The sequence below is a fragment of the Hylobates moloch genome, unplaced genomic scaffold (genome assembly GCF_009828535.3).
Source record: "Hylobates moloch isolate HMO894 unplaced genomic scaffold, HMol_V3 SCAFFOLD_4, whole genome shotgun sequence".
Classification (NCBI taxonomy): domain Eukaryota; kingdom Metazoa; phylum Chordata; class Mammalia; order Primates; family Hylobatidae; genus Hylobates; species Hylobates moloch.
The window spans coordinates 120,984,501-121,011,608 of NW_026652279.1; the positions used below are offsets into that span (position 1 = coordinate 120,984,501).

Here is a 27,108-nt window from a genome sequence, read left to right on the forward strand (position 1 = left end):
GTTCTAATTAATTCACTTTATTAACTTAGAGCTGAAAGGAGGTGGCAACTTAAGGAAATAAAAAGCAATAGACCTTGCCCGACTAGTTCCATATAACTGCTTTTTAACTGAAGGTAAAAGAACAGTCACTTACTTATTACATGTAATAAAGCAAAATAGATGCTTAGACAGACTGCATAGCACAGTCTATTCCCAGCTTATCCACAGAATATGTTTTCAAAAAAGAGAGACAAAAGAAAGCATTTTTTTCATTTAGTGCAAGTAGCAAGTTTATTTTCTTTGATATAGAATTAACAGAGCAATGATGCTCAAATGAGGTAATATTACATTTGCATAGGAAAACTTTCCTTGAAACACTTATTTAGATCTTTGTTAAAGTCACTGATTGTCAGATCAGAGAAATTGCAATTCCAAGTTTATTCATAAAATAAAAAAATGTTGTTACTTTGGAAATTTCAAAATGGCAACTTAATCTCAGAGTCATAATTACGAGGCGAAAAATACTCTCTTAGCTAAGACCAAGAGTTTCGGCACCACTGCAATATTGTTTACATCCACGTTACACAAAAGCACATGCATTTGGCAAAGAGAGTGCATACATTCTCATTGCATCATTTTTCGTTATGTGCTCAATTGCCTTATGGTCCCCTAGAGGGTCTACTTAACATGAATTCAACAATGATGATAATGGGGTCACCAGTCATTTCCTTACATATATAGCCCTGATGTATTCAATTACATGTTTCTGATGTTGTGCTGGTAGTATATAGATCCCAATTAAGGAGAAACTTGGGCCTATATAAACAATATATATGGAATATACATGGATATGTAAAGACCTGAGGTTGATGACCTGACATCCGTTAATGTTAAAAATAGTAAAGTAAAAATTCCAGTGGCTTAGAAAGATGGTATTTTCTTAAGGACACACTGCTGAACCACATGGCCACCTACCTGCTCTCTAAAGCAATATGTATAATTTAACCACCAAATATAGAACAGAGGAATACCAGGAGACAAAAAAAAAAAGCATTAAAGCCCATTACAATCTTGAATAAACCAAAACCTCCAGTACATAGAAAAAGCATTGCAACCATATATTTAGCTTTATTTTTCTAATATATATCATAATTTAAAACGATATAAAGTCACTTACATAAAAGCAATTTTTTCAAGTGTTATAGTTTAGAGCATGGCTTTATATTTGGCTTAATCATTTTTTTTTAGAACCAGTTTAACTTATAAAGCTCGTAATCTTGCCAGCAGGGCTTCAACTTCGGGAACTGATTCATTTTTAGAAAAAGAGCCAAGAAGTTCCGTTTCCTTTTTTCTGTTGCTTTCTACATTACAGGCTTCCTTCTTCTCAGCTGCCTTGATCCTCCCGGTAGACGTATGAGTGTCTAGATTATAATTAAGCTCCTTGGCGACTGCAGTCCTTGTTGAGTCGCAATTGATATTGTAGTGTGAACGTGACCCTTCTGTCAACTGCACTTTCTGATTTTCTACAGTAAGGAAAAAAGAAACATAAAACTTATCACCATGATAACCAAGGACTGTGCACGTTATGAAACATATTTAAAATAATTATTCTCAATAAATAGTCTTCTTAGACTAAACAAAGAAACAGTCAACAGAGTAAGACAGGTTTAAAATAATCACACAGGGGTTTAAGAATAAACTAAAATATAACAGCCAACCATTTCATTAGTACTAATGCCCATTTCCTTCTTTCTTTATGCCTGACATGCCTGTCACGTGGTTATTGTCAGGGCCTGGTCCCATATTTCTTTCAGGTCTCTGTTCAAACACCACCTAAAAAGAGAGGCCTTCCCTAGCCACCCATCTAAAATAGCATTTGCCCTTTGCACTGCTCTATCCTTCCCCATCATGTTTTCCTTCACAGGACACATGACGGCTGGACACACAATATATGTGCTCACTTGTCCATTGTCTGTCTTATTAGAATGTGTGCTCCAAGACAGTAGGGACATTATTTTAAATACTGCTGTAACTTCAGGGCCTAAAATGGCCCTGCTGCAAAGTAGGTCCTCAATAAATATTTGTTGGATAAATAAATTATTTCCACACTCTGTGACACAAGATAAACATTAGCTTGAATAATAATGAGATTAATTTCCTTTTTGAATGAAATCAAGAAGGAAAGTTTCTAATAAGAATTTAAAAAGTCGATTATTTTCCTTTAAAGAAACAATGAACTTGGCAAGCAAATAATTAAAACTTCCTAGCAAACCAGAATGTTACATGTAATTGTCAAGTATATACACATCTATACATACAGGCATGTACATATATACATACACACATACATTCTTTTATTGGTAAGTGATAGTAATGATGACTTTTAAAAAACAGACACCCTCAATGTTCATGTAACCTTGAATGGCTTCAACAAACCTGACATGACATTTAAAGTTTTTTGGTTATTCTCTGAGAGATGTTCCATTGTCCCAATAGTAATGACTTTGGAGCACAAGCAGTCACTCATGACAGTGTGTTTTATGTGAGTGCTGAAAATTCCAACTGAAAACAGCTTGTACATTAAAGGGTGGCTGCTGAAGATATTTACTGCACTGTCATTTCCTGACCAGAGGCTTCCAGTGATGGATGAGGATTTTACACACTTTCTTGGACAATCTCAACAAATTTTAGAAGTATGATCACCTTTTAGCTGCTGGAAGAAAATAAATACACTTTGTCTTTCACTTTCTATATCAGGTGGGCAATTGTTACTCAAAAATCAAAATCTAATAGAGCAGTGATTTTCTCTTAAAGGAGTGTATGCTTTGTAGCTTATAATGTACATATTGTGTTTGCTGGAAAGAGCACAGTAGATGTATTCCTGCAGTTCCTATGACCACATCCTTTTCTTTTCTAGCTCCCATACTTCTGTCCCAAAGAACACTTGAAAACTGCATTTGTAGCTAAATGTAGAATGTTGGCCAGCTTACTGCTCCTTCCCCAAAATGTTCCTATCTTTGCTTATTTGATTTCCTGCAAACCACTCCATCATGATGGTATCTCCAACAAACCAGTTTATTCTGCTATTGGACAGCTCTAGTTAAATGTCTAATGGCAAAGAAGAGATTAAATTACCCAAAATATGGGTCTGGAATATGAAATGTGTGTGTGTGTGTGTGTGTGTGTGTGTGTGTGTGTGAGCGTGCGCGCGCATGTACGCACTCCAAGAAAGTAGGGACATTGTTTTAAATATTGCTATAGCTTTAGTGCCTAGACTGTCCTTGGTGCAAAGTAGGTGCTCAATAAATATGTGTTGGGTAAAGAAATTATTTCCACACTCTGTGACACAAGATAAACATTAATTTGAATAGTAATGACATTATTTTCTTTCTTGAACGAAACCAAGAAGGAAAGTTTCTAATCAGAATTTTTAAAGTCAGTGGTTTTCCTTCAGAGAAATAATGAACTTGGTAGGCAAATTATTAAAACTTTATATATATATATACACACACACACACACAAACCACATACATACATACCATCTTATGAATAGCCTGTATTTTGTTGCACTTCAAACATTACTACCCTCGGCATATAGATTGAGGGGTAAAAGCAAAAGGAGGTTAAGTCATTTGCTTAGACTTAGTTACTGAGTAAATCAGTGGTAGATGCCAAATGTTGTCTCTAGAGATACTGAGGCTGTCTTCAAGAAATTTGAAAACCTTTTTGCCAAAGGAAAGTGCTAAGTAATTCAAAGCTAAGTTTCATAACAATGGTGTCCTGTACTTATACTTCAAAATGCCTTCTAACACACTGAATTCTCGCAACAGCTTTGTAAAGCAGATAGTACACCTGTGTAAACTACCTTAACACGGTATATCCAAGGTCACACATATCTTCCATTTCTTTCCTGATCCCACTTAGGTTCATGACTATGAACTTCAAAAGCACGACCTTTAACCCACTACAATTCCCTAGTCCATTCACCCTTCCATTCTCCCAGACAACTATTCCACACCTTCTCCACTCTTTCAAACTTCCAACATGTCCTCCCTCTCATTTAACTCATTCATAGAGGTGATCAGAAGAGAGCTCCTGCACGTGCCTCACCCCTTCCCCAACACCTGTTATCTGCCTACTGCATACACATACATCCGCACCTCCTGTTAGGATGAATCAACCTTCCGAGCTCCCCTCTGAGGACAGCCCTCAAGGTGAGTGACGGATGTGACTTTTGCTTGTCTATTCGAGGACATCCCTCTGGCTGCTTTGCCCTCTCTCTGCTGCATTGTAAAGGTTTCTTTCTCCAGGTGCTCATTCCTCTCATCAGAGAAGCTCTAATAATCATAAATTTAGGAGGTGGGGGGAATCTCTATTTGTCTCCACATCCTGCTCCAGCTATCTAAATTCTTGGCTCCCTTTATAGCAAAATACCTTGAAAGAATTGCCCATACTTACTCTCTTAATTCCTCGCTCCCTATTTTTCTCTTGAACCCACTCCAATCATGCTTTCGACCCTTTACTCTTCTGAAACAGTTCTTGTCAAGGTTGCTAATGAACATGCATGCTGCCAAAAACAAGGATTGCATATCTGTTTGAATGTCTTAGTACTCCTTGATCTATACCAGATCCAAGGATGAAATGCCTAGCATTGCCTGGGTTTTTCTTTTAGCGTTTGGTCTTTGAACTTCTTTGGAGACAAAGGTAAATAATAATGGATGGGCCAAGGCAGGCAAAAGCATTTCTATCCTTTTGAGAAAACTCAAAATAGCTGCGGGCTTGCTTTAGGGACAAAATGATAAGAGAAAAACTAAGATGGTATTTATCTCCTCTGTGGTTTCAGGTGAGGAATCTTTCATGAGAAGTAACAGACAAGACAGTGTAAAAAGGAAAGAGGCCATTCCTGAGACCACTGAAGAAATAAAAAAGAAAAGTGCACAAGAGCTTTTTAAAGGATGTTTATAGCTTTGTTAGAAATTCCTAGATAACAACTCTTCATTCCCAGCCCTCACATTAGCTCTCAGCACCCCAACAGCCCCCATTCTGGTCCTCACCTTCTTTTTGGTTTGTCTCCAGACATGGGAGACCAAAACTGTAGAACTGAGCAAGTCAGATCTTAAACTGCGAAGCAGGTAAATGAAGCTGGACAGGAGGAGTTGCCTATCCCACTATAATTAGAGATAGTGCAGGTAGAGGAAGTGCTCAAGCTGGAAGTTCACTTTTTTTTTTTTTTGAGACAGTCTTGCTCTCTCGCCCAGGCTGGGGGGCAGTGGTGCGATCTCGACTCACTACAAGCTCCGCCTCCCGGGTTCACGCCATTCTCCTGCCTCAGCCTCCCGAGTAGCTGGGACTACAGGCGCCTGCCACCATGCCCGGCTAATTTTTTTGCATTTTTAGTAGAGACGGGGTTTCACCGTGTTAGCCAGGATGGTCTCGGTCTCCTGACCTCGTGATCCGCCCGCCTCGGCCTCCCAAAAAGTGCTGGGATTTCAGGTTTGAGCCACTGTGCTCGGCCGGAAGTTCACTTTTTTAAAGCCTGGCTTTGTTGCCAGGCTGGGGATAAGCTATCTACCCGCCTCAGCCTCACAAAGTGCTGGGATTACAGGTGTGAGCCACTGTGACTGCTGACCCCTGAAGTTCACTCTTACATAGAAATCTTATTATAATGTGTCAAGGCCAGGTGTCTTTTGTTATTACCATTATTTAAAAAGTTTGTTATTGGTGGCTTTGTGTGGACTGGAGACCTAAATTCCATGCAAAAACATGCACTTAGTTTCTGAATGGTTGACTTTCAAACAACAGAATGATCCCACAACCTTGTAAGTTGGGGAAAACTCTATACTCTATCCAGGTGCTCAGAGGCATAAATAAATTGTAATTTGAGGCAGGTGGGCCGATTCTTTTCATATGAAGTTAGACAGTTACAAATGCAAGATGATACCTAGGACATATGGACTCAATGAAAGGTAAGGCTGGGGTATCAATAAAAAGACAAGTGTTTCTATTTCTCAACTCAAATCTTCACCATACACACTTTTAAATGGAAACTAAAAATACTAAGGCAAAGTGGGATGATTAATTCTTCAAGGCGAGGAGTTTGTTTTATTATTTTACAAATTGAATCCTAGGCCTTTTTTTTTTCTGTTTAAGATATTACAATTGATCTGTATATACAATATATCTAGGACTACTGCCAATATTCAGGGCCACTGTTGATTGTAGTACTGATAGGCAAAGAACCAGCTGCTATTCTTAGTACCAATTCAGTAAGAAAATGCAATCCACACATCTTGTATTTGTGTTTCTGTGGAAATAAACACGATGAGAATACATGCTATTTTCCTTTAGGATAGGAATACTTACTCATTTCAATTTAATTCTTCATAGGATTCTTACTATAAGAATTGAATCTAGAGACCCACCACAGCTTTTTCTTCAAAACTGAGCTAAAAGTTGAACGTTGTTGGAGAGTTAAATGCCTCTTAAATACTGATACCCACTGGACTTAACAATGAGAATAAAGGCCTTGAACTACATCTAGTGTTGGGTCCCACATAACCTTTGGCAGAGTATAGATTTGGATGACAAAGAAAGCTTAAAAAAACTCAATCACCCTGTGCTAATATTTCCATTGTTTCTTGAGAAACACAAGACACAGGAAACTAGGAAAGTTGCTGACAAAAGAATTATGTATATATATATATGAATGCACGCAACTTGGCATCTAAATGAGGAAATATTTCAGCCAACAGTTTTTATGCTTCTTGAGCTAAGAAGGCAAGGCTAACTAAGGCCCTGGCGCATGGCCCTTGGGGAAGACTTCTCTGCTGCAGGAAGTATCAGTTATGGCTCAGAAAGAGGCATTATTCCTCTGAAGTCAGTATTGATCTCCCCTCACATTGTGGTTCTAATGGGCACTGGCTTCTTAGGAGTGCCAACTCTCAGATGAAATATAAAATTGAGCTCCTGTCTTTTGTGGTCAATGGTGAGTTGTGGCAGCCTTGACAGGAGGAAGAATGTAGAACTCTGGTGTCCTAAATTGACTACATCTATTCAGTGTTCCTGAAATTTGGTCTCTCCTCACAATTCTTTACCTTTTGCTTTTAACTATTACTTTGACCTACTAAGTAGCTGTTTTGTTTCACCCCAACAATGGCTTTACTTTGGTGAAAGAAAAAGGATCACCCATAAATATAATTTTAAAGTACCACTGGGTCTACATGATAGTAAAGTGTGTGACAAATATATGTTTTTAATCTATGCAATAACGGAAGTTAGTGGTGGCTGCCAGCAGCCCATATCCCTGTGGTTTTCCTTATTGTTGATTTACTGATGTTATAAATAATTGTCTTCCTTTGGTTTCATTTTGCTGTTTATCTTATGTATTGAAAATATATAAAAATAATTCAAAGAGCAAAAGGTCATTTTGCATATAGTTAAAATCTTTTAGGGGTGCCAGGAACTCTTATTAAAACAAATTATGTAAAAACAAACAACTAAACAAAACAATACTCCCCCTATCTAAACACAGTATGCAAAGCAGAATATAATGATATCTTTGAATAGAGGAGACAATTGATGAAGAACTTTATTTGCAGAAACTAATATATAAACTTCTATTCATTCTTGTTCTGTATCACTATCCTTTAAATAAACTTCAAAGACAGCACTGCCATTTCACAGTTTCCTATGTTGAGTTTTTCTAATTGAGTGTAGGGCTACAAGGAAGCTCAAGATGACACAGGCTCTGTGCACACAACACCCAGGATAGGTTCAGCCTCTAAAGAGAATAGTAACGTAAACTCTTCTATTTGACTGCTTATCTTCCTGATTTGTAATATGCTGAGTTGGATACTCTTCTCCATATCTGCTTTCCTCTTTTTCACCTCTCCCCTCAATTCTTAGCAATTCTAATTTGGCTTTCATCCATACCTCTCTACTGAAATTGCTCCTTACAATATTACCCAAAGCATCGAAATTCCTAAACTCAATTGCATTTACTCATGCCTCTTTTTTCTCTCACATTTGCAACATTTTGGAATGTGTGTAATAAAGAATTCATCTGGTCTTTGTCCCAGTCCCTGGGAGGTGGCCTCTAAAGCCTTGGAATTTTGTATTCATGTTGGGCCCCTCAGATGTATAGTTTGAAACCCTAAACTGATAGTTTTTGCTAATGAGGTAACTCATGGTGGGCCCCTAGATCGTTTATAGTAATGAATGACTCAGGATGGGGGTTAACCAAGCCAGAAAGACCAATCATGTGATTAGAGGGTTGGGGTTTTGAGCCAAATGATTATCAGCCTGATTTCTGAGTGAGAGACGGGAACAGGAGCTTGAGCTCAATCATGTGGCTGATGATTCAACTAATTGTGCCTAAGTAACAAAGCCTCAGTGCAAACTCAAGACACTGATGTTCAGGTGAGTTTTCTGGTTGGTAATCCTCTGTGCATCCTTACACATCAATATGCAGGGAGGGTGATGCGTCCCTAAGGACAATAGGGGCTTCATGTGTCTCTCCTTTGGCTGTTTCTGATTTGTATTCTTTTGCTATAATAAAGCTGTAATAGTAAGTATAGTACTTTCCTGAATTCTGTCATTCTAGCAAATTATTGAATTTGAGAGGGTAGGAGGAAGCACTGAATTTGTAGCCAAGTGATCAAAAGTGAGGGTAACCTAGGGACCTCAAATTGCAGCTGGTACTGAAGTGATGGCAATCTTTTAGAGGACTGTGACCTGTGAAATCTGGCTTAACTTCAAGTAGCTGGTGTTAGGAGTCAATGTAGAATGTTATTTGTGACTTTGAACATTATTATGGAATAATATCGATATGATCATATTACCTTTATATATGGCTATTCTATAGCTTGCACTTTCCCCATATATCCACTCATGTGATTCTTATAACAGCCCTGTGAGATAGGCAATATGGGTATATTTACCTTGTTTGACATAAAATTGAGAAAGCAGACGTAACTTTCAGGCAGAGCCAGAGACAGAACTAAGTCCTCAGACTCCTGGCTAACATGCTCTATCATGATATTGCCCTTGACTGTGCTTACTCTTCTACTTTTTGTTGATTCATTTTAAATCTTCTTTGGTAATTTGTGCTACCTTCCCAACCTCTACCAAACAATCATAACTCTCAATGTGGCCATTTCTCACAGTTACATCCTTGGCCCTCTTTTCTGCCCTTTCTACCTTCTCTCCATCAAGATCTCACAGCTTCAACCATTTCCTCTAGGAAGAAGACTCACATCTGCATTTCCAGCCCTGACAACAGAGCTCCAATACTGTATCCACCATGGCCTCCCTAAATGTTCCTACATATGCCCTACTACTACTTCAAATAACACATTCTCAAACCACACTTTCACGCTCTTCATACTAACAGACTGAAACCAACCATGGCATCTGTGTATCAGTCATGCTATCTGTTATTGACAGCTGTCTCAGACTACTATGCACCTGTGGTCACCTGGAGGTGGCTTGGCAGATATTAAGTAAGTATTTCTGAAGTATGTAATGGCTTGTCAGCTAATAGATAGCAGGTCAGAAGTAATTTGGTCAGTTGATCTGGTGGTTCATGAGGGAGAGGGTAGAGAAATAATACAGGGATATGGTTTGACAGTATAGTTATTAAACACATGCTACATACCTGATAAACCTTTTACCTGCTATCTTTTTTTCGTTTTGTTTTTAGAGACAGGGTCTTGCTCTGTCGCTTGCTCAGGCTGGAATGCGGTGGTGCCATGATGGCTCATTGTAGCCTTGAACTCCTGGGCTCAAGGTATCCTCTTGTCTTGGCCTTCGGAGTAGCTAGGTCTACAGGCACGTATCACCATGCCTGGCTAACTTAAACACTTTAAAAATCGAGACGGGGTCTTGGTATGTTGCGCAGGCTCACCTACAACTCCTAGTCCCAAGTGATTTTCCTGCCTCAGTTTCCCAAAGTGCTGGAGTTACAGGTGTGAGCCACTGTGCCTAGCCTTCACATGCTATTTTTAATTTTTTTTTTTCTTTTTGAGATGGAGTCTCGCTCTGTCACCCAGGCTGGAGTGCAGTGGCGCGACCTCAGCTCACTGCAAGCTCCGTCTCCCGGGTTCATCCCATTCTCCTGCCTCAGCCTCCTGAGTAACTGGGACTATAGGCGCCCGCCACCACGCCCGGCTAATTTTTTGTATTTTTAGTAGAGATGTGGTTTCACTGTGTTAGCCAGGATGGTCTCGATCTCCTGACCTCATGATCCACCCACCTTGGCCTATTTTAAAATTTTTACAACAATCCCAAAGTGCAGGTATCAACAAGCCCATTTTATAGATAAGGAAATTGAGGTTTAGAGAAGTCCATGAACTGCCAAGACCACATAGGCTTTGCTATTTTAAATTTGCCTCTGGCAAATTCAGTCCAAATCGTTGGCCCTCACGGTTCTGGGGGCACATGATTAGGCCACGGCAAATAGACATGCTGTGAAATGGAAAGAGCACTTCCCAAGGATGAAGAGGCTAGGGAGAGGTAGATTCTGAGTGCTAATAACTTGGGAGCTGTATTAGAAACTAGCTAACTATTTTTAAATACCTTAGGACTAGAATATATTTCTGAAGCCATTTCTAAGTCTCATCACATAGTGTGCTTTTAAGTATATTCCCTTATTTCTTAAACTTCTTCAACATTTATTAGACATTTCGAATGTACAGGTATTTCTTCTGAATAACTTATGCTATTTCTGTTTCATTTCATTTTGATTCACAGAATGATGTAATGTAGAATCAAACGGAAAGACCCCTTGTTACTTGGTGGAACCACCTAGCTAATGCTTGAATTACATTTAGTTAGCATCCTATCAAGTAGCTGTCCAGGCTCAGTTTGAAGACCTCGAGTCATTTCCTCACAATCTCATCAGGCAGTATATTCTACCTTTGGTCAGCTCTAATAATTACATGTTTTACCTTAGATTTATCCAGTGTTTGTTTCCCTGAAATCTTAGTCACTGGCTCTGTTGATTTTTTCCATTAAGGCTGTATTAAATCCAATTTCTCTTCTACCCACCAGCCCTTCAAATATTTGAAGACAGATATTATATTCTCTCAATCTTTTCTTCTCCAAGCCAAACAGCTATAGTTTCTTCAACTGTTCCTTCAGTGATCATGAGTTGAAATTATGGTTAAGTCAGTTCATTAGTTAATTCAATGAGGGTTTAGCCCACCATGCTAGGTGCTAAGCTTTTGAAACATTTAAGATCCTGTCATTTCTATAATGAACATGCAAAACAATATTCGCTTAGTAGTTCAAAATTCTGGGGAAAAGCTAAAGCCAACTAGGGTGTGCAGTACTGTAAAACAATACAATTATATGTTCATAGACTCTTAAAAAATTTCCATGTAGACTTAATACTTCAGGTTGATTTTTGATATGCATTTAATAAGAATCTGCTTAAAATAATGTTTTTATTTATCAGAGAATTCAATCCTGGGATACATTTGTGTTTACAACTGTTTTTGTAATTTTGTGTATGACTATATACATAGAAATGTTCCTTTACTTCTCCCTGGCCTATTACTACATATATACTATATTAGCCATATCTAAACATAGAAATACGTTCAAGTAGTAAGAAATCTAATTCATATCCATCTAATTGTGACCTAACTTGCTAGAACATAAGCTCTATGAAGGCAGGTATCTTTGTTTTATTCACTGGTGTATTCCCAAGCCCTAGCACAATGCCCGCCTCATAACAAGTGCTTGATAATTTATTTCTTCAGTGGCTAAACCTAAGCATGGCATGATTTTATTGCCTTGTTTCACTTAATGTTTTAAACTAAACCTTAAAAAAAAAAGGAAACACTTTGGAGTAATATTACCCAGATACAGCTGATGACACATCATTTTGGTTTATTGTAAATTTCTTGTGCTTTTGGGTCCCTTGAGGACTCAACATTGAGACTAGAACGGCACTGTCCAATAGAAATTTAATGAGAATCACAAAAATGGGATATACATGCAAGGTAAAAATTTCTAGAAGCCACATTAAACATTGAAAAAAAGGTGAAATTAGTTTTAATAACGTATTTTATTTAATCCAATGTCAAATATTATCACTTTGACATATATACAGCAAAAATGTATTATTGATATCTTTGGCATTTTTTTGTACTAAGCCATCAAAATCAAATGTGTATTTCATACTTACAGCAGATCTCTATTCAGACCAGCCATATTTCAGGAGCTTAAGAGCCACACCTGGCTATTGTCTACTGTATTGGACAGCACAGATCTAGAACCTGGAGTTTTGCGGTGCTATTACCTATACATTATTTATTTTGAGTTGAATATGTATATATTATAAACAAGTGAAAATGAATTGTTCCAATATTTAGCATTTTATTGTGATTTTGTTTCATATAAAGAGGAAGGAGCAGTTATACATTTCTAGGTAATTTGGATTTAGGTAGCTTCTGTGAATGGCAAAATAGACAAAGGCTAAAGATTAAAAATATACTCACAAAATTTGAATGCTAATAGTGCAAGCCTACTGTTGCTACTGTCTATGTTTTGGCATCTGTTTATCCAGCCCTCTAGGCATGGGGAGACTGGGTTACCGTTCAGAGACTCTTCTACTTTTGCTTACTAGCTCTGTACATGTTTTAGTAAATCAATGAAAATTAGGAGGATCTAACTTATTAAATCTAATTCTCCTTCCTTTCAAAATGAGATTGACCTTTATGCTATTCTCCGATTCATATTGGATCAGGACCTATGTGGGGGTTAGGTTCACAGTGTTGCCACTATTAGAAGCTGATAGACTGGCCTTTTTTTATTGTTCTATTCATAGCATAGCAGCATTATCTTGTACTAGATTGATGGTACCAAGCTTCATTATGAAATCTGAAACTATTTCTAAAATTTTAGTTTCATGTATTTCTAGAAAATGAGTGAAAAAAAGAAATCTGGCATGAGTCATAGGCATTACCCTAAAGAGAGTACTCAGGCTAGTACACTACTGCCTCCTACTGTCAGTTTGAGGAAAGTGAGAGAGCCCTACTCATCCTTATTTCTATTTACAGGTTTACAGACAAGTGGCTTTCTTCCTTCAAAGGACAGTTTTGTGCAGATAACCTAGGAAGAAATATTGACGTTCTCTGAATTTCTCTGAATTCTTCCCTTGCTTAGACTGCTAGATCTGTGGAAAAAAAATCCAGCAAACACCGTGAGCATGGGTCTTTTTCCTTTCCAAAAAAGAAATTGGTTTTAAAGGTAATTCAGAAAACATCTGTTAGTTTAAATTCTATTTCACATTATTTTGTTGTTAAATTTTTCATTTTTCTCTTCTTCCCACTTTCCCTACAGGACCTCACATCACATCTCTAAGAAAAAGAAAGAGAAACAAAAATCTATATTATTTTTAAATCTTTTAGCAGCCTTCTACTACATAAAAATATTAACAAGTATGACATGAGTTAATATAGTAGGAAACATAACAATTCATTAAATACAGAGAAATGTTTAAAAGCTGTAAGTTATCTAAAATATGAAGGGAGCAATGACTACATGACAACTTAGGATAAACAGAAACTACTTATTTCTATAACTAGCATATTTGGATCAATGATTTGGGTGCTGGTTGTAGAGTCCTCTGCAATCAAACTGCAGTTTCAATTCTGATGGTTTTTGCCAAGTCGAAGAATATGAACTTTTATTTTAAAGGTGAGATTTTTGATCAGCAAAATAAGTCAGGCAAAGAGGACCTTTCTCAGAAGCTGCTCCCTTTTAATGAGGAAAATAGTAAAAGGAATAGGTCAATGTCACTTCAGTTATTTTTTTGCAAATAAAACACCAAGTTTGATTCCTATGAAACCCCAGGCTGCACTGAGGTCTCTGTAAAATTGGTTTCTGTAAACAACTCATTTTTAACACAGCACTGGCAGAGCTTGTGCTTCCTGAGACTGTGGACACACAATCAGATTGGGCCACACAATCCCCCTCTTTCCGTTTACTGCTGTAGATTCTTGCCTTAGGCTTCTCTTGTCAGCAGGGACTGTTTCCTCAAAGACCTGCTTCCAGTCTGTCTTCTTGGGGCTTTGGGCTTTGGAGCACCTCCTGTCTCTATGGTAACACAAAACACAAAGACTAGAAATGTACCATACAGAGGGCAGAAAAGAAAGAAATTAGAGTATAGTACTCCTGGTAAGCTAAAGAAGGTGCTGACAGCAGGAAAATGGACAAGGAGGACAAGATACAGTAACAGTTGTTCCATTTCACATACATCCTCTTAAAAGAGCTACAAGTGTTAGCACAGAAGCCTTAAAGTATGTGGAACTTTATAATCCATATAGTATTTGAAATTAAAAAAAATTAGAGACCCATATTGGCCATAAATACTTGGCAATTCATTAAGTTACCGAGAGAAATAAGAATTCTCGGTGGAGACACAATGTACAAAAAGAATAAATCACATCAAGTATTATGGTATGGTTTATGTTAAAGACAAAGAAAAATATGTTACTATCACATGGCAGAATGTTCTCTTTTTTATTTTTCAACTCTAAATACAAATTTTCCTACTTTTTTTCAATCTGGGGCATCACAGTAAATGTAGCATCTGTTAGTTCAATGGTTCAAATAATCAGAAGGTTTATGTCCTCAAACTGTTGGTCAGTTCCATTTGGTTTCTTGGTCACAAGCAGCACCCTGAACTCAGAAGGGTTGTCTCAAAAACACGGTGGAGTATATGAGGAAGAGTAATGCTGTCAATTTAAACCCCAAAATATTTAAGAAACACACACACCTACACATTAGGAAAGATATATTATTCATATAGATATCTAATAAAAACATACATTGTCATACATAGGTATCCTATCAGGATTTTAAAAATATTTCATGAAAGCCTATGATGTGTTGTTGAATATCAGTGTTGAGAGCTTGTTATGAACTTTAGAATTTCTATTAAAAAAATGCTGTAGAGATTGCTTGGCTGCTGGGCCTCAGGGCAGGATCTGCTGACACATTGCAAGCATTTAAACTCATAGATTAACGAAGTTGGTTCTGACCTCTGTTCCTTGAGGTAGTACCCCAACAATTAGACCAGCAGAACTTCAGGGACGCTAATCATACACTTACTTGCAGAACTCTGTTATTAGGATCTAAGAAGACTTCTTTCTTTAGTCTTTTTTTTTTTTTTTAACTCAATCAATGAAAATGCAGCTATAAGCTATAGCCACTAGAGGTCAGACGGCTACACCTGTCACCAATCATTAAATTTGATGGGGCATTATAGTTCCCTGAATAACTTTTGGTGACTTAAAAAATATAGAACAGAGTACACTCATTTACAACGATTATGGCAAAACAATAATATGTTTACTAATTAATTATTCTATTTCTAAAGGTCTTAGATTTTGCAATGGTACTACTTTTCTCTACTGGCTTTCATTTTATTTGGAAGGGGAAGGAAAACATTGCAATACTGGAATCTAGAAACCTTTGCAATTAATGGAATCGCATGATACGAAAAGACCGCTGTCTGGAGTAGAACACGGAAGCAATGTGTTCTGTAGTTTTACCAAACCCATTTGGTAACGCAACTCTTACGAACCTTCCGATCTGAATCATTTTATTTATCTTATCTAATCTCTTGCCTTTTTTCTCCTGGTATATACAAATCTTATTGTACCTAGTTATAGCTTTACTTATTAAAGATTATTATAATGGGGGTGTTACTCCTTATCTTTCCAGTGAGGTTTATTATGTGGCATATCACACATACTTTGTTAAAAAAAACAACAAAATGCTGGGCTCAGTGGCTCATGCCTGTAATCCCAACACTTTCTTCGGGAGGCAGAGATGGTAGGATTGCTTGAGCCCAGGACTTTAAGATCAGCCTGGGCAATATAGTAAGACTCCGTCTCTACAAAAAATTAAGAGAAATAATTAGCCAGAGCATGGTGGCACACACCTGTAGTCCTAGCTACTTGGAAGGCTGAGGTGGGAGGATCACTCAAGCCTGGGAGGTTGAGGCTGCAGTGAGCCATGACTGCACCACTGCACTCCAGTCTGGGCAACAGAGTGAGAGCCTCTCTCAAAAACAAAAAGATTAAAAAAAATTTTTCAACTGTAACACAATCCACAAATAAGGAACTCAAATTTTAGTTATAACAAAATTATGTTCACTTTCTCACCAACGTATTAATAAAATAACTGTTTTAAGGTTATTTTTTTTCCATTTCAGGCTATGTTTTACAAGACTCATTATAAAAACAATACTAGTATGTTAGAGCACTTATTAAGTGCCAGGTTTGCACAAGCTGCTTTACAAAAATCATCATATAGCCTAAGAAAGTATAATTTTTATACTCTCCAATTCACAATGAGGAAGGAGGCTTTGCGGGATTAAGAAACCTGTCCTAGTTAAGAGGCAAGTTAGGGTGGAGCTCTGATTCAAGCTCAAGTAATCCAATTCAGCTCCTGGCTCCAAACTATAGCACTTTAATAACATTTTTAAACTGTAAATGCTGTAAAAGAAGCAGGAAGTATTTCTATATCAGTACAACGAACCAAAAAGAAACTATGAGACACTTCATTTTTACTGATATTGCTTCTGACAAATATCCTAGAAATATAGTTAGCTCTCTAGTTAAAGAGAACCAGGAATATTAATTTCCATGTTTTCTGCTTATATGGTACAGAGTACTGTCCATACTTATCTTTGCTGCATATCTACTCACAAAAGCAGCAAAATCTATGGCCCAGGTTCACCAGTACATTGGAAAATATTAGAAGCTAGTTATTTTGATGTTATTATACATAAATCCTCACATTTTGACAAATACTACCCAATTTGTACGAAGGGTCCAGAGTCATAAAATTATTTTCCAGTTGTTTTCTTTTTTAACAAAAATGAGCTAACCACAAAAATCTTGCTCTATTATTTATTTAATAATCATTTATTGACAGGGTCTTGTCTGTCGCCCAGGCTGGGGTGCAGTGGCACCATTATAGCTCACTGTAGCCTCAAAATCTGGGCTCAAGTGATCCTCCCCACTCACCCTCCTGAGTAGCTGGGATTACAGGTGTGAGCCTCCATGCCTGGCTTCAATCTATTTTAAAGGTTAAAGTTTTAGCATATAGTTTTCTCTCACTAGCAAGCTATGCTTTAGGACACTATTCTTCTATTAGGAAATAGTGCAATTTCTTAAAATGCCTTTAAATTTTTTAGCTGTACTCATGCAGCAAACTCTGTATAAAATACTGCATGAAACTCTATATATAATACTGCATAAAACTCTCTATATAATAGGGAATACCCTATTCCCTCGTCTGAATCATTGTCTATAATAATCTTTGATCCTTCAAATCTCAACCAAATATGACCTCCTGATTTTCCAAAACATAGCGATGCCAACTTGTATTGTATTTCTCTCATATGTTTTGTATCCTAGTTAGCCTGGTGTTGTAGTTTTTTGTGCCCCTGCCGCATATTCAAGTCTAGTGATGACCATCAACTATTCGAAGTAGAGTCTATGTACTTCGCATTCTTTGTGTCAAAAGCGGTACTTTAATGCAGATGTGTCATATTTTATCATAAGATTCTACATTCAAGAGGACAATGTTTCATAATTCTTTGGTGTACTGCAAGGCACAAGATAAAGAATATGCTTTCATTCATTTAGTCAAAAGTATGAACAGTGGGCCACGCTGCTTTATGTTTCAGGGACATGGCAGAGAATAAACAGACACAGTCCTTGCCTTCAGGAAGCCTACAATCTAACCACATTCATATATCTATACTGACAGAGAGATTTGCTTATTACCTTCCCTATGTAACAAGTAGAAACAGTAAGAACAGCTTGGATTGTGTTGAGTAGTCAGTCAAACCTCTCATTTTTTTTCCAAGCCATATTGAATCTGGAATCTTTTATGACTTTTAGCAAAATTAGGGTCCATTTTGTCTTAAATACTAAATACAAACATTTAAGTCCTGTGGTTGTGTTAGATTCCAAAAGAAAATATATAGAGCTGCGGGTGGGGTGTTATCTGTAGCAATAGATGATGAATGAAGGGAACATAAGCAATGTGAAGGTAATAGACACTAATTAGAGGAAATCTGGTAATCCAAACTAATGAACTAGGATATTTAGGGGACTCATTGAAAGACAAGAGGCAGGAAATACAAAGGAAGCTATGTAGAAATACAGGCATGAAGTGATAAAATCTGGAAGAGTTTATAAAGGTTGCATTGGACAGAATTTGAAGAGCAGCATATGAAAAAGGAAATGGATTTATAACCAGAAGTCCTGAGTTTGAGACACGTTTGTCCCAGATGTCATTAAAAATGGTGGCTTCCTCTAACGTTCTTTCACCGAGGTTAACCTCTTTTTACTCTCCTTGTTGTCAATGCTATACTAAAGAGGAAGAATAAAATGAATTCATCATTCCACCTGGGCCTCTCCTAAGAGATTAGTATTCCCGTTTCCCATTCTCTTCACAGTCAGTCTGAAAGTAGGTCTTAATCCAAATGGTGATGATGGTAATGCTATCACTTATATAATGTGCCTGTGTGTGTGCCAGACACGAGGAGGAACTTGAATAACATTTCTCCTGTTAATTCTGACATACCCAGTGAAGTTGTTGTTAATATTCCCATTCTGCAGGGGGAGAAAAAAAAAAAAACAAGGCCAAGGAGCCAGCTGTTATCTGTGAGACTACGACAACGTTCTTGGTTTGCCGCTGTGGCTTTCTTCTGGTCCTTCTTAAGAGAACTCTGAATATCTTAGGCAAATTAAAAACCCTTTTATGGGATGCAAGGTTGGGAAGCATCTGTTGTCTCCACAGATTTGGAGCTTTCTGCCTGAGCTTTCTGCCATGGAGCAACCTTTGTGTTTATCAAGCTGTACACTTACTGATTTGTTTGTTCTATGGATTTACAGAGAACCAAAACAATTTTCCCCGGCTCATCTGGTTAGTTGCAAATGGTACATTTGTGACAGCTTAGATCAGAAGGTGTTGTATTATGGGGTTAGTTTATATATAAAAGGAAAAATTGCAAAGGTTTCTTCTTGGCTTTATCATTTACTTTTTATATCTTGGAACAATGCTCTTTATCTCTTTAGACTTCAGCACCTTTCTTTGTTTACTGGGGATGATTAAACAAGCTAAACCTACAAAGGATTTTTATGACGAAAACAACATATGCAAAAGCTCTTTGAAAAGTACAGATCATCATACTCATCACTCATACAGATCAAAGTGGCTGGGTTTGGGCCTCTTTTCTGATGGTTACAGCAGATAGATTAGTAACAGACACTAACTAAAGATAGATAACTCTGGGTTAAAACAGAGTCATAGAAGCTTTGGGAATAATTGATCAACATATGTCTTTCAATGTTGTACAAATAAAGAAAGAACTTTCATTTCTAAGACTTTCAATGTAATCTATCTCATCAGCAAACTGGTTTATGCTTACACATAGTGTCGTTAAATTCCTGGTTACAATGATAAATCCTATGATGTGTATTTATGTGCTAATTTGCTGGAGATAAGGTGGGTGGATATCCAAATTCAGAAGAATATGTCCTATGAGAATGGCAGCTGTAATACATATGAATCACAGCTCTTTGTCATTAAAATAACCTGACAGCTTTCTCTTACAGCACGGTAACAGCAATACACTTAATATGAAGTTTGAGGATTTCAGGGCACCTAGAGTTATCAAGGTAAGAAATAATTTATGGAAAGCTTATTGGGGAGTGTAGGGGTGAAGGGTGGGAAGGAGATTTTCCTAGAGTCAGAGAAATATTTCACATTTTCTTAAATATTGGTGCTTTTTAAACTGACTTCCTTCTACTCTTACCTTCAAATATCTTGCAATATACCTTCAAATATATCGAAATATCTGTGACATTTGTTTTGAGTAGTAACGAATACATTATGCTCATGATAATGAGAATGAGAAACAGACTAAGAAGAACAATCGACATCTCTTATTTAATTACACTGAAGACCTCTTGTTCTTATATCCTTGCCTTTTCCAAGTTCTTGCTGGCTATCAAATATAGGTCTCAAAGAAGCAGGTATGTGGACACATTAGCCCACAGAGCATCCACTGAATCCCCCTTTGAGGTGGTTATTGCTTATCTCCATTTACCAACAAAAACACTGAGCCCAGAAGTTAAGTGGATTACTTTAATGAAAGAGCAAGGAAAAGACAGAACCAGAATGAAAACCTGAAAGTCTCAGTTTCAAGAGGTACTCTGTCATCGTCTAGATCATGGATTGTTGTTATGTTGAAAGGGAGGACTCTCTTGTAATATGAAGAGATGGTAAATAGAGATGGAAAAGTGGTATCGCTGTTGGTTGTGTGGAAGAAAATAATATACTGGAGCTACAGGAGATCTAAGCAGCTACAGCCTTAAAAAATAAAGTTCTATTGATCATAAATCTTGTTTTTATGTGGAAGATATGTGAGGACTGCTACAATTATTTTGAAATTCCTGTGTTTCTCTTTTATTTGGTTTTAATCTGAGATAAACTAAAATCTATAGTCCAAGTTAACACTGCAGTAGTTAAAAGTTGGCAATCCCCAAACTAAATGTGCCACTGCATGTGACTCTGTGTATTTAGACTCAGCTTCGTCAGTCACAAAATACTTTGTGATCTCTAAGTACTTTTTGATTCGAAAGCTATTTGATTCTATAAGCAAATAAAATTAAATTGAAAATGTTATAAATATTTGTTAGTGGAATCTGCTATAGGAGAAAGAAGTAGATAAACCCCAGAAAATGTGGCCCTCAGTCATTCATCTCTTTTTCTGAAACAAAGGGAACTGGAAGAATTCTAACTTCAGATAATATGATTACAGGCTAGTTCTAAGCTGTAAATTTGCCAGTTACCACAGGCGTTATTTAGTGCCTTAGAGATGTCACGTACACCTTTTATCTTATACTGTAAGAATAAAAATCACAAAGGATATCTATTCACACCAATGTTCTACTCAAAAGAGGAAAAAAATTCGGCTCACAGGTGGCTGTCATGCAAGAGTACTCAGAGGTTCGAAAAGAACAAATAAGAAAGCACTTTGGGCTCTTCAGGAAAAAAAAAGTACTGCTATTTAATAAACTCAAGGATCTTTTCCCATTGAGATAATGTATAAAATGTGTTCACTGACAAAACATGGTATTCATTTTTAACATATTTATGTTTTATACACATTTACTTTGTTGTAGCAAATATAATCTCTGAGTTATTTAGGGCTAGGGGTATAGAAAGTTTTGCGGAAGAATAGGAAGCCTTTTGCCTGGCTTGTGTCAGAGGTTTATCAGTTTACACAACCAGGGTAAGAACATTCCAAAGCAGACCCTATCATCACACATCCTCAGGCAAAACCATGTGCACCAAAGCATTACAGAAATAGCCTTCTGAAGTAGAACAGAGCACTAGGACAACAATGAAAAACATTGCAAACACCAGAACCTTTCATGATCTTTGACAAGTCATGGTATATAAAACAGTAACGACTTCAGAGCCATGGAGGTGCTGGGGGTTCATGTAAAAGCACCAACCATTTCTCTTTGTCTGCTCTTAGTTGAGCTTCCCTGTAAAGACTGAGTCTAGACCAAGAGGCAATATTAAAAACAAAAGGTTAGAGATCATCATGGGACATTAATTATGCAAAAGAAGGCAAACTGAATTTAATCAGAAGCAGTAGACTCAGTGCAGGAAGAATTTTCTCTTTTTGACAGAAGTAGTTAGGAAAACATTTATGGTAATACCACAGCATCTGCTGATTATAGTCAAAGCTGCAGGACACCAACGTTAAATCACTGAGCCATCCTGACAGCTCCTGGGTACTCCAGTCATATCCAACAGCAATTTACAATGAAATTCATCCAAGTCTAAAAATCAGCCAACATGCCTCAACCAGAGCAAAATAACTTAGTTTGGGCTTTTTAAAAACAATTATAAGAGGGAATTATAGCTGATAAAACTTGTGTTGGAGTATAAGTATTTGTCTCCAACAAATACAGTTTTAAAGAAAACATACCCATTTTTAGTTCTATTAATATGCTTTGTGATCAGTCAGATTTTGGAATTTATAGGAAGAAAGGATTTTATGAGGCTAAGAATACAGGAAGTAGAGTTTTAACCCTTTTGATAAGAAGTCAGGACAAAATCTGACATTTCCTCTTAGTGTCTTGAAACGATGTATTGAAAAAACTCAGAGAATGTTAGGATAAATTTTAAACAATTATAACTTGGTTGCTAAGGAAATATGGATAAAATAAAAAGTTCAGAGAGACAATGAACCACAATGTGGTGTAACATAAGGATGATTATTCTATGAACTGCCCGTAGAAGTACAGGCAGGACAACCACATGCCATTATTACCTACTGGGAATTGCTGAGATGGTAATTAAAATAATGAAATCCTATAGACATTAACAACTAAAACTTTCATACTTAGGTGTTTCAGAGGGCTTTCTTGTGGTCAAAAACATATTGGTGTTTAAATTTAAATCTTTGAATGACACAAGAACCCGGAGAACAAAAGATTGTATTGAAGCCTTCAGAGATTAGCATTCACAAAAGTAAATGTCTCATATTTTATCCAAAATCAACACCAAAGATTTTCTTCCCCAAGTTGCTTTGGGAGTTCAGCTAAATATTATTCATAACATGAGAGATTAAAAGAAGAAGGAAACAAAAACTTTAAAATGGCTATTTTTGAAGGAAGCCATTGAAATTCTGGTCATAAGGGATGGCTCTATTGTTGTCTTTTTCTCAGCTTGATAAATTGCTTCAAAGTATGTTGGCCAAGCTAATCACTAGCACAATATTCACCTGCAATTTTAAAATCTGAATTTCTTTATTCTTTTCCCAAACACATTAAAAATGTCTCTAGACTTCTATTTATAGATATGACCTGTTGATGGTAAAAGTGCACCAGAATAATCAAAACCACTGACAAAAAAATGATAACTGAAAAGGTCAGAAAGTGGATCAATTGAACATTTCAACCTCACAAATAAGTCCAAACGTAAATGAATAATGAATCCATAAATGTTTATTGAGCACCTATATGCATAAGACACAGAGCTAGGAATCACCAAGAAGTTTAAGGTACTGTCATTGGTCTGAAAGGGACCAGGGACAAAAGAGGAGCTTATGTTGACTCATTTTTAGTGTCACTCAAGTGTCAAATGAATTGTGCACATAATAAATACAATAGAATTTTGGTGGAGTGAGGTCCACCTAGAGATAGTTTAAGTGAAATCATGCTTCATAAGGGCAGGGTCTCATTTCAGTTTTGAGTAACAACAGGATTAGATACATCAGAAACAACTTGCAGGGAACTTTACCTAAAGGAAAAATCTATTAAAAATGCTACCAAGTACCCATTTAGTGGATGGTTAGGATTCAAGACAGGCCACACTCATGAAGATGAATATATGAAGACAATGAAAAAAACTCACATAACATGGATTAATACTAACATTTTTAGTATCAAATTATGTTGGAAATTTCTTTTTTTTTGTTGTTGTTGTCTACAAGAAACCTCTTTTTTTATTTTTTATTACTATATTTTAGGTTTTAGGGTACATGTGCACAATGTGCAGGTTTGTTACATATGTATCCAGGTGCCATGTTGTTTTGCTGCACCCATTAACTCGTCATTTAGCATTAGGTATATCTCCTAATGCTATCCCTCCCCCCTCCCCCGAACCCACAACAGTCCCCAGAGTGTGATGTTCCCCTTCCTGTGTCCATGAGTTCTCATTGTTCAATTCCCACCTATGAGTGAGAACATGTGGTGTTTGGATTTTTGTCCTTGTGATAGTTTACTGAGAATGATGTTTTCCAGTTTCATCCATGTCCCTACAAAGGACACGAACTCATCATTTTTTATGGCTGCATAGTATTCCATGGTGTATATGTGCCACATTTTCTTAATCCAGTCTATTGTTGTTGGACATTTGGGTTGGTTCCAAGTCTTTGCTATTGTGAATAGTGCTGCAATAAACATACGTGTGCATGTGTCTTTATAGCAGCATGATTTATCGTCCTTTGGGTATATACCCAGTAATGGGATGGCTGGGTCAAATGGTATTTCTAGTTCTAGATCCCTGAGGAATCGCCACACTGACTTCCACAATGATTGAACTAGTTTACAGTCCCACCAACAGTGTAAAAGTGTTCCTATTTCTCCACATCCTCTCCAGCACCTGTTGTTTCCTGACTTTTTAATGATGGCCATTCTAACTGGTGTGAGATGGTATCTCACTGTGGTTTTGATTTGCATTTCTCTGATGGCCAGTGATGATGAGCATTTTTTTATGTGTTTTTTGGCTGCATAAATGTCTTCTTTCGAGAAGTGTCTGTTCATGTCCTTCACCCACTTTTTGATGTGGGGTTGTTTGTTTTTTTCTTGTAAATTTGCTTGAGTTCATTGTAGATTCTGGATATTAGCCCTTTGTCAGATGAGTAGGTTGCAAAAATTTTCTCCCATTCTGTAGGTTGCCTGTTCACTCTGATGGTAGCTTTTGCTGTGCAGAAGCTCTTGAGTTTAATTAGATCCCATTTGTCAATTTTGGCTTTTGTTGCCATTGCTTTTGGTGTTTTAGACATGAAGTCCTTGCCCACGCCTATGTCCTGAATGGTATTGCCTTGGCCGGGTACTCCTCTGAGACAAAACTTCCAGAGGAACTATCAGACAGCTGAATTTGTGGTCTCACGAAAATCCGCTGTTCTGCAGCCACCGCTGCTGACACCCAGCCAAACAGGGTCTGGAGTGGACCTCTAGTAAACTCCAACAGACCTGCAGCTGAGGGTCCTGTCTGGTAGAAGGAAAACTAACAAACAGAAAGGACATCCACACCAAAAACCCATCTGTACATCACCATCATCAAAGACCAAAAGTAGATAAAACCACAAAGATGGGGAAAAAACAGAGCAGAAAAACTGGAAACTCTAAAAAGCAGAGCACCTCTCCTCCTCCAAAGGAACGCAGTTCCTCACCAGCAACGGAACAAAGCTGGACAGAGGATGACTTTGACGAGTTGAGAGAAGAAGGCTTCAGATGATCAAACTACTCTGAGCTACGGGAGGAAATTCAAAACAATAGCAAAGAAGTTAAAAACTTTGAAAAAAAATTAGACGAATGGATAACTAGAATAACCAATGGAGAGAAGGACTTAAAGGAGCTGATGGAGCTGAAAGCCAAGTATCGAGAACTACGCGAAGATTGCAGAAGCCTCGGTAGCAGATGCGATCAACTGGAAGAAAGGGTATCGCTGATGGAAGATGAAATGAATGAAATGAAGTGAGAAGGGAAGTTTAGAGAAAAAAGAATAAAAAGAAATGAACAAAGCCTCCAAGAAATTTGGGACTATGTGAAAAGACCAAACCTACGTCTGATTGGTGTACCTGAAAATGACGGGGAGAATGGAACCAAGTTGGAAAACACTCTGCAAGATATTATCCAGGAGAACTTCCCCAATCTAGCAAGGCAGGCCAACATTCAGATTCAGGAAATACAGAGAACGCCACAAAGATACTCCTCAAGAAGAGCAACTCCAAGACACATAATTGTCAGATACACCAAAGTTGAAATGAAGGAAAAAATGTTAAGGGCGGCCAGAGAGAAAGGTCGGGTTACCCACAAAGGGAAGCCCATCAGACTAACAGCTGATGTCTCAGCAGAAACTCTACAAGCCAGAAGAGAGTGGGGGCCGATATTCAACATTCTTAAAGAAAAGAATTTTCAACCCAGAATTTCCTATCCAGCCAAACTAAGCTTCATAAGTGAAGAAGAAATAAAATACTTTACAGACAAGCAAATGCTGAGTGATTTTGTCACCACCAGGCCTGCCCTAAAAGAGCTCCTGAAGGAAGCACTAAACATGGAAAGGAACAACTGGTACCAGCCCCTGCAAAAACATGCCAAATTGTAAAGACCATCGAGGCTAGGAAGAAACTGCATCAACTAACGAGCAAAATAACCAACTAACATCATAATGACAGGATCAGATTCACACATAACAATATTAACGTTAAATGTAAATGGGCTAAATGCTCCAATTAAAAGACACAGACTGGCAAGCCGGATAAGGAGTCAGGACCCATCAGTGTGCTGTATTCAGGAAACCCATCTCACGTGCAGAGACACACATAGACTCAAAATAAAGGGATGGAGGAAGATCTATCAAGCAAATGGAAAACAAAAAAAGGCAGGGGTTGCAATCCTAGTCTCTGATAAAATAGACTTTAAACCAACAAAGATCAAAAGAGACAAAGAAGGCCATTACATAATGGTAAAGGGATCAATTCAACAAGAAGAGCTAACTATCCTAAATATATATGCACCCAACACAGGAGCACCCAGATTCATAAAGCAAGTCCTAAGTGACCTACAAAGGGACTTAAACTCCCACACAATCATAATGGGAGATTTTAACACCCCACTGTCAACATTAGACAGATCAACGAGACAGAAAGTTAACAAGGATATCCAGGAATTGAACTCAGCTCTGCACAAAGTGGACCTAATAGACATCTACAGAACTCTCCACCCCAAATCAACAGAATATACATTTTTTTTCAGCACCACACCACACCTATTCCAAAATTGACCACATAGTTGGAAGTAAAGCTCTCCTCAGCAAATGTAAAAGAACAGAAATTATAACAAACTGTCTCTCAGACCACAGTGCAATCAAACTAGAACTCAGGATTAAGAAACTCACTCAAAACCGCTCAACTACATGGAAACTGAACAACCTGCTCCTGAATGACTATTGGGTACATAATGAAATGAAGGCAGAAATAAAGATGTTCTTTGAAACCAACGAGAACAAAGACACAACATACCAGAATCTCTGGGACACATTCAAAGCAGTGTGTAGAGGGAAATTTATAGCACTAAATGCCCACAAGAGAAAGCAGGAAAGATCCAAAATTGACATCCTAACATCACAATTAAAAGAACTAGAAAAGCAAGAGCAAACACATTCAAAAGCTAGCAGAAGGCTAGAAATAACTAAAATCAGAGCAGAACTGAAGGAAATAGAGACACAAAAAACCCTTCAAAAAATTAATGAATCCAGGAGCTGGTTTTTTCAAAAGATCAACAAAAT

General features: G+C 37.4%; 1 protein-coding gene across 2 annotated transcripts in view; it reads right to left on the minus strand.

Moving 5' to 3' along the window:
- Nucleotides 1-261: 261 nt before the first annotated feature.
- DIAPH3 (diaphanous related formin 3) overlaps nt 262-27,108 on the minus strand; it is a 502,965-nt gene continuing 476,118 nt past the window's right edge. For both annotated transcript variants that reach the window (XM_032150983.2, XM_058437956.1), the window contains one exon: nt 262-1,502. In XM_032150983.2, coding sequence (XP_032006874.1) covers nt 1,240-1,502 — 263 coding nt within the window. In that variant the 3' untranslated portion in view covers nt 262-1,239. The remainder of the gene's footprint in view (nt 1,503-27,108) is intronic.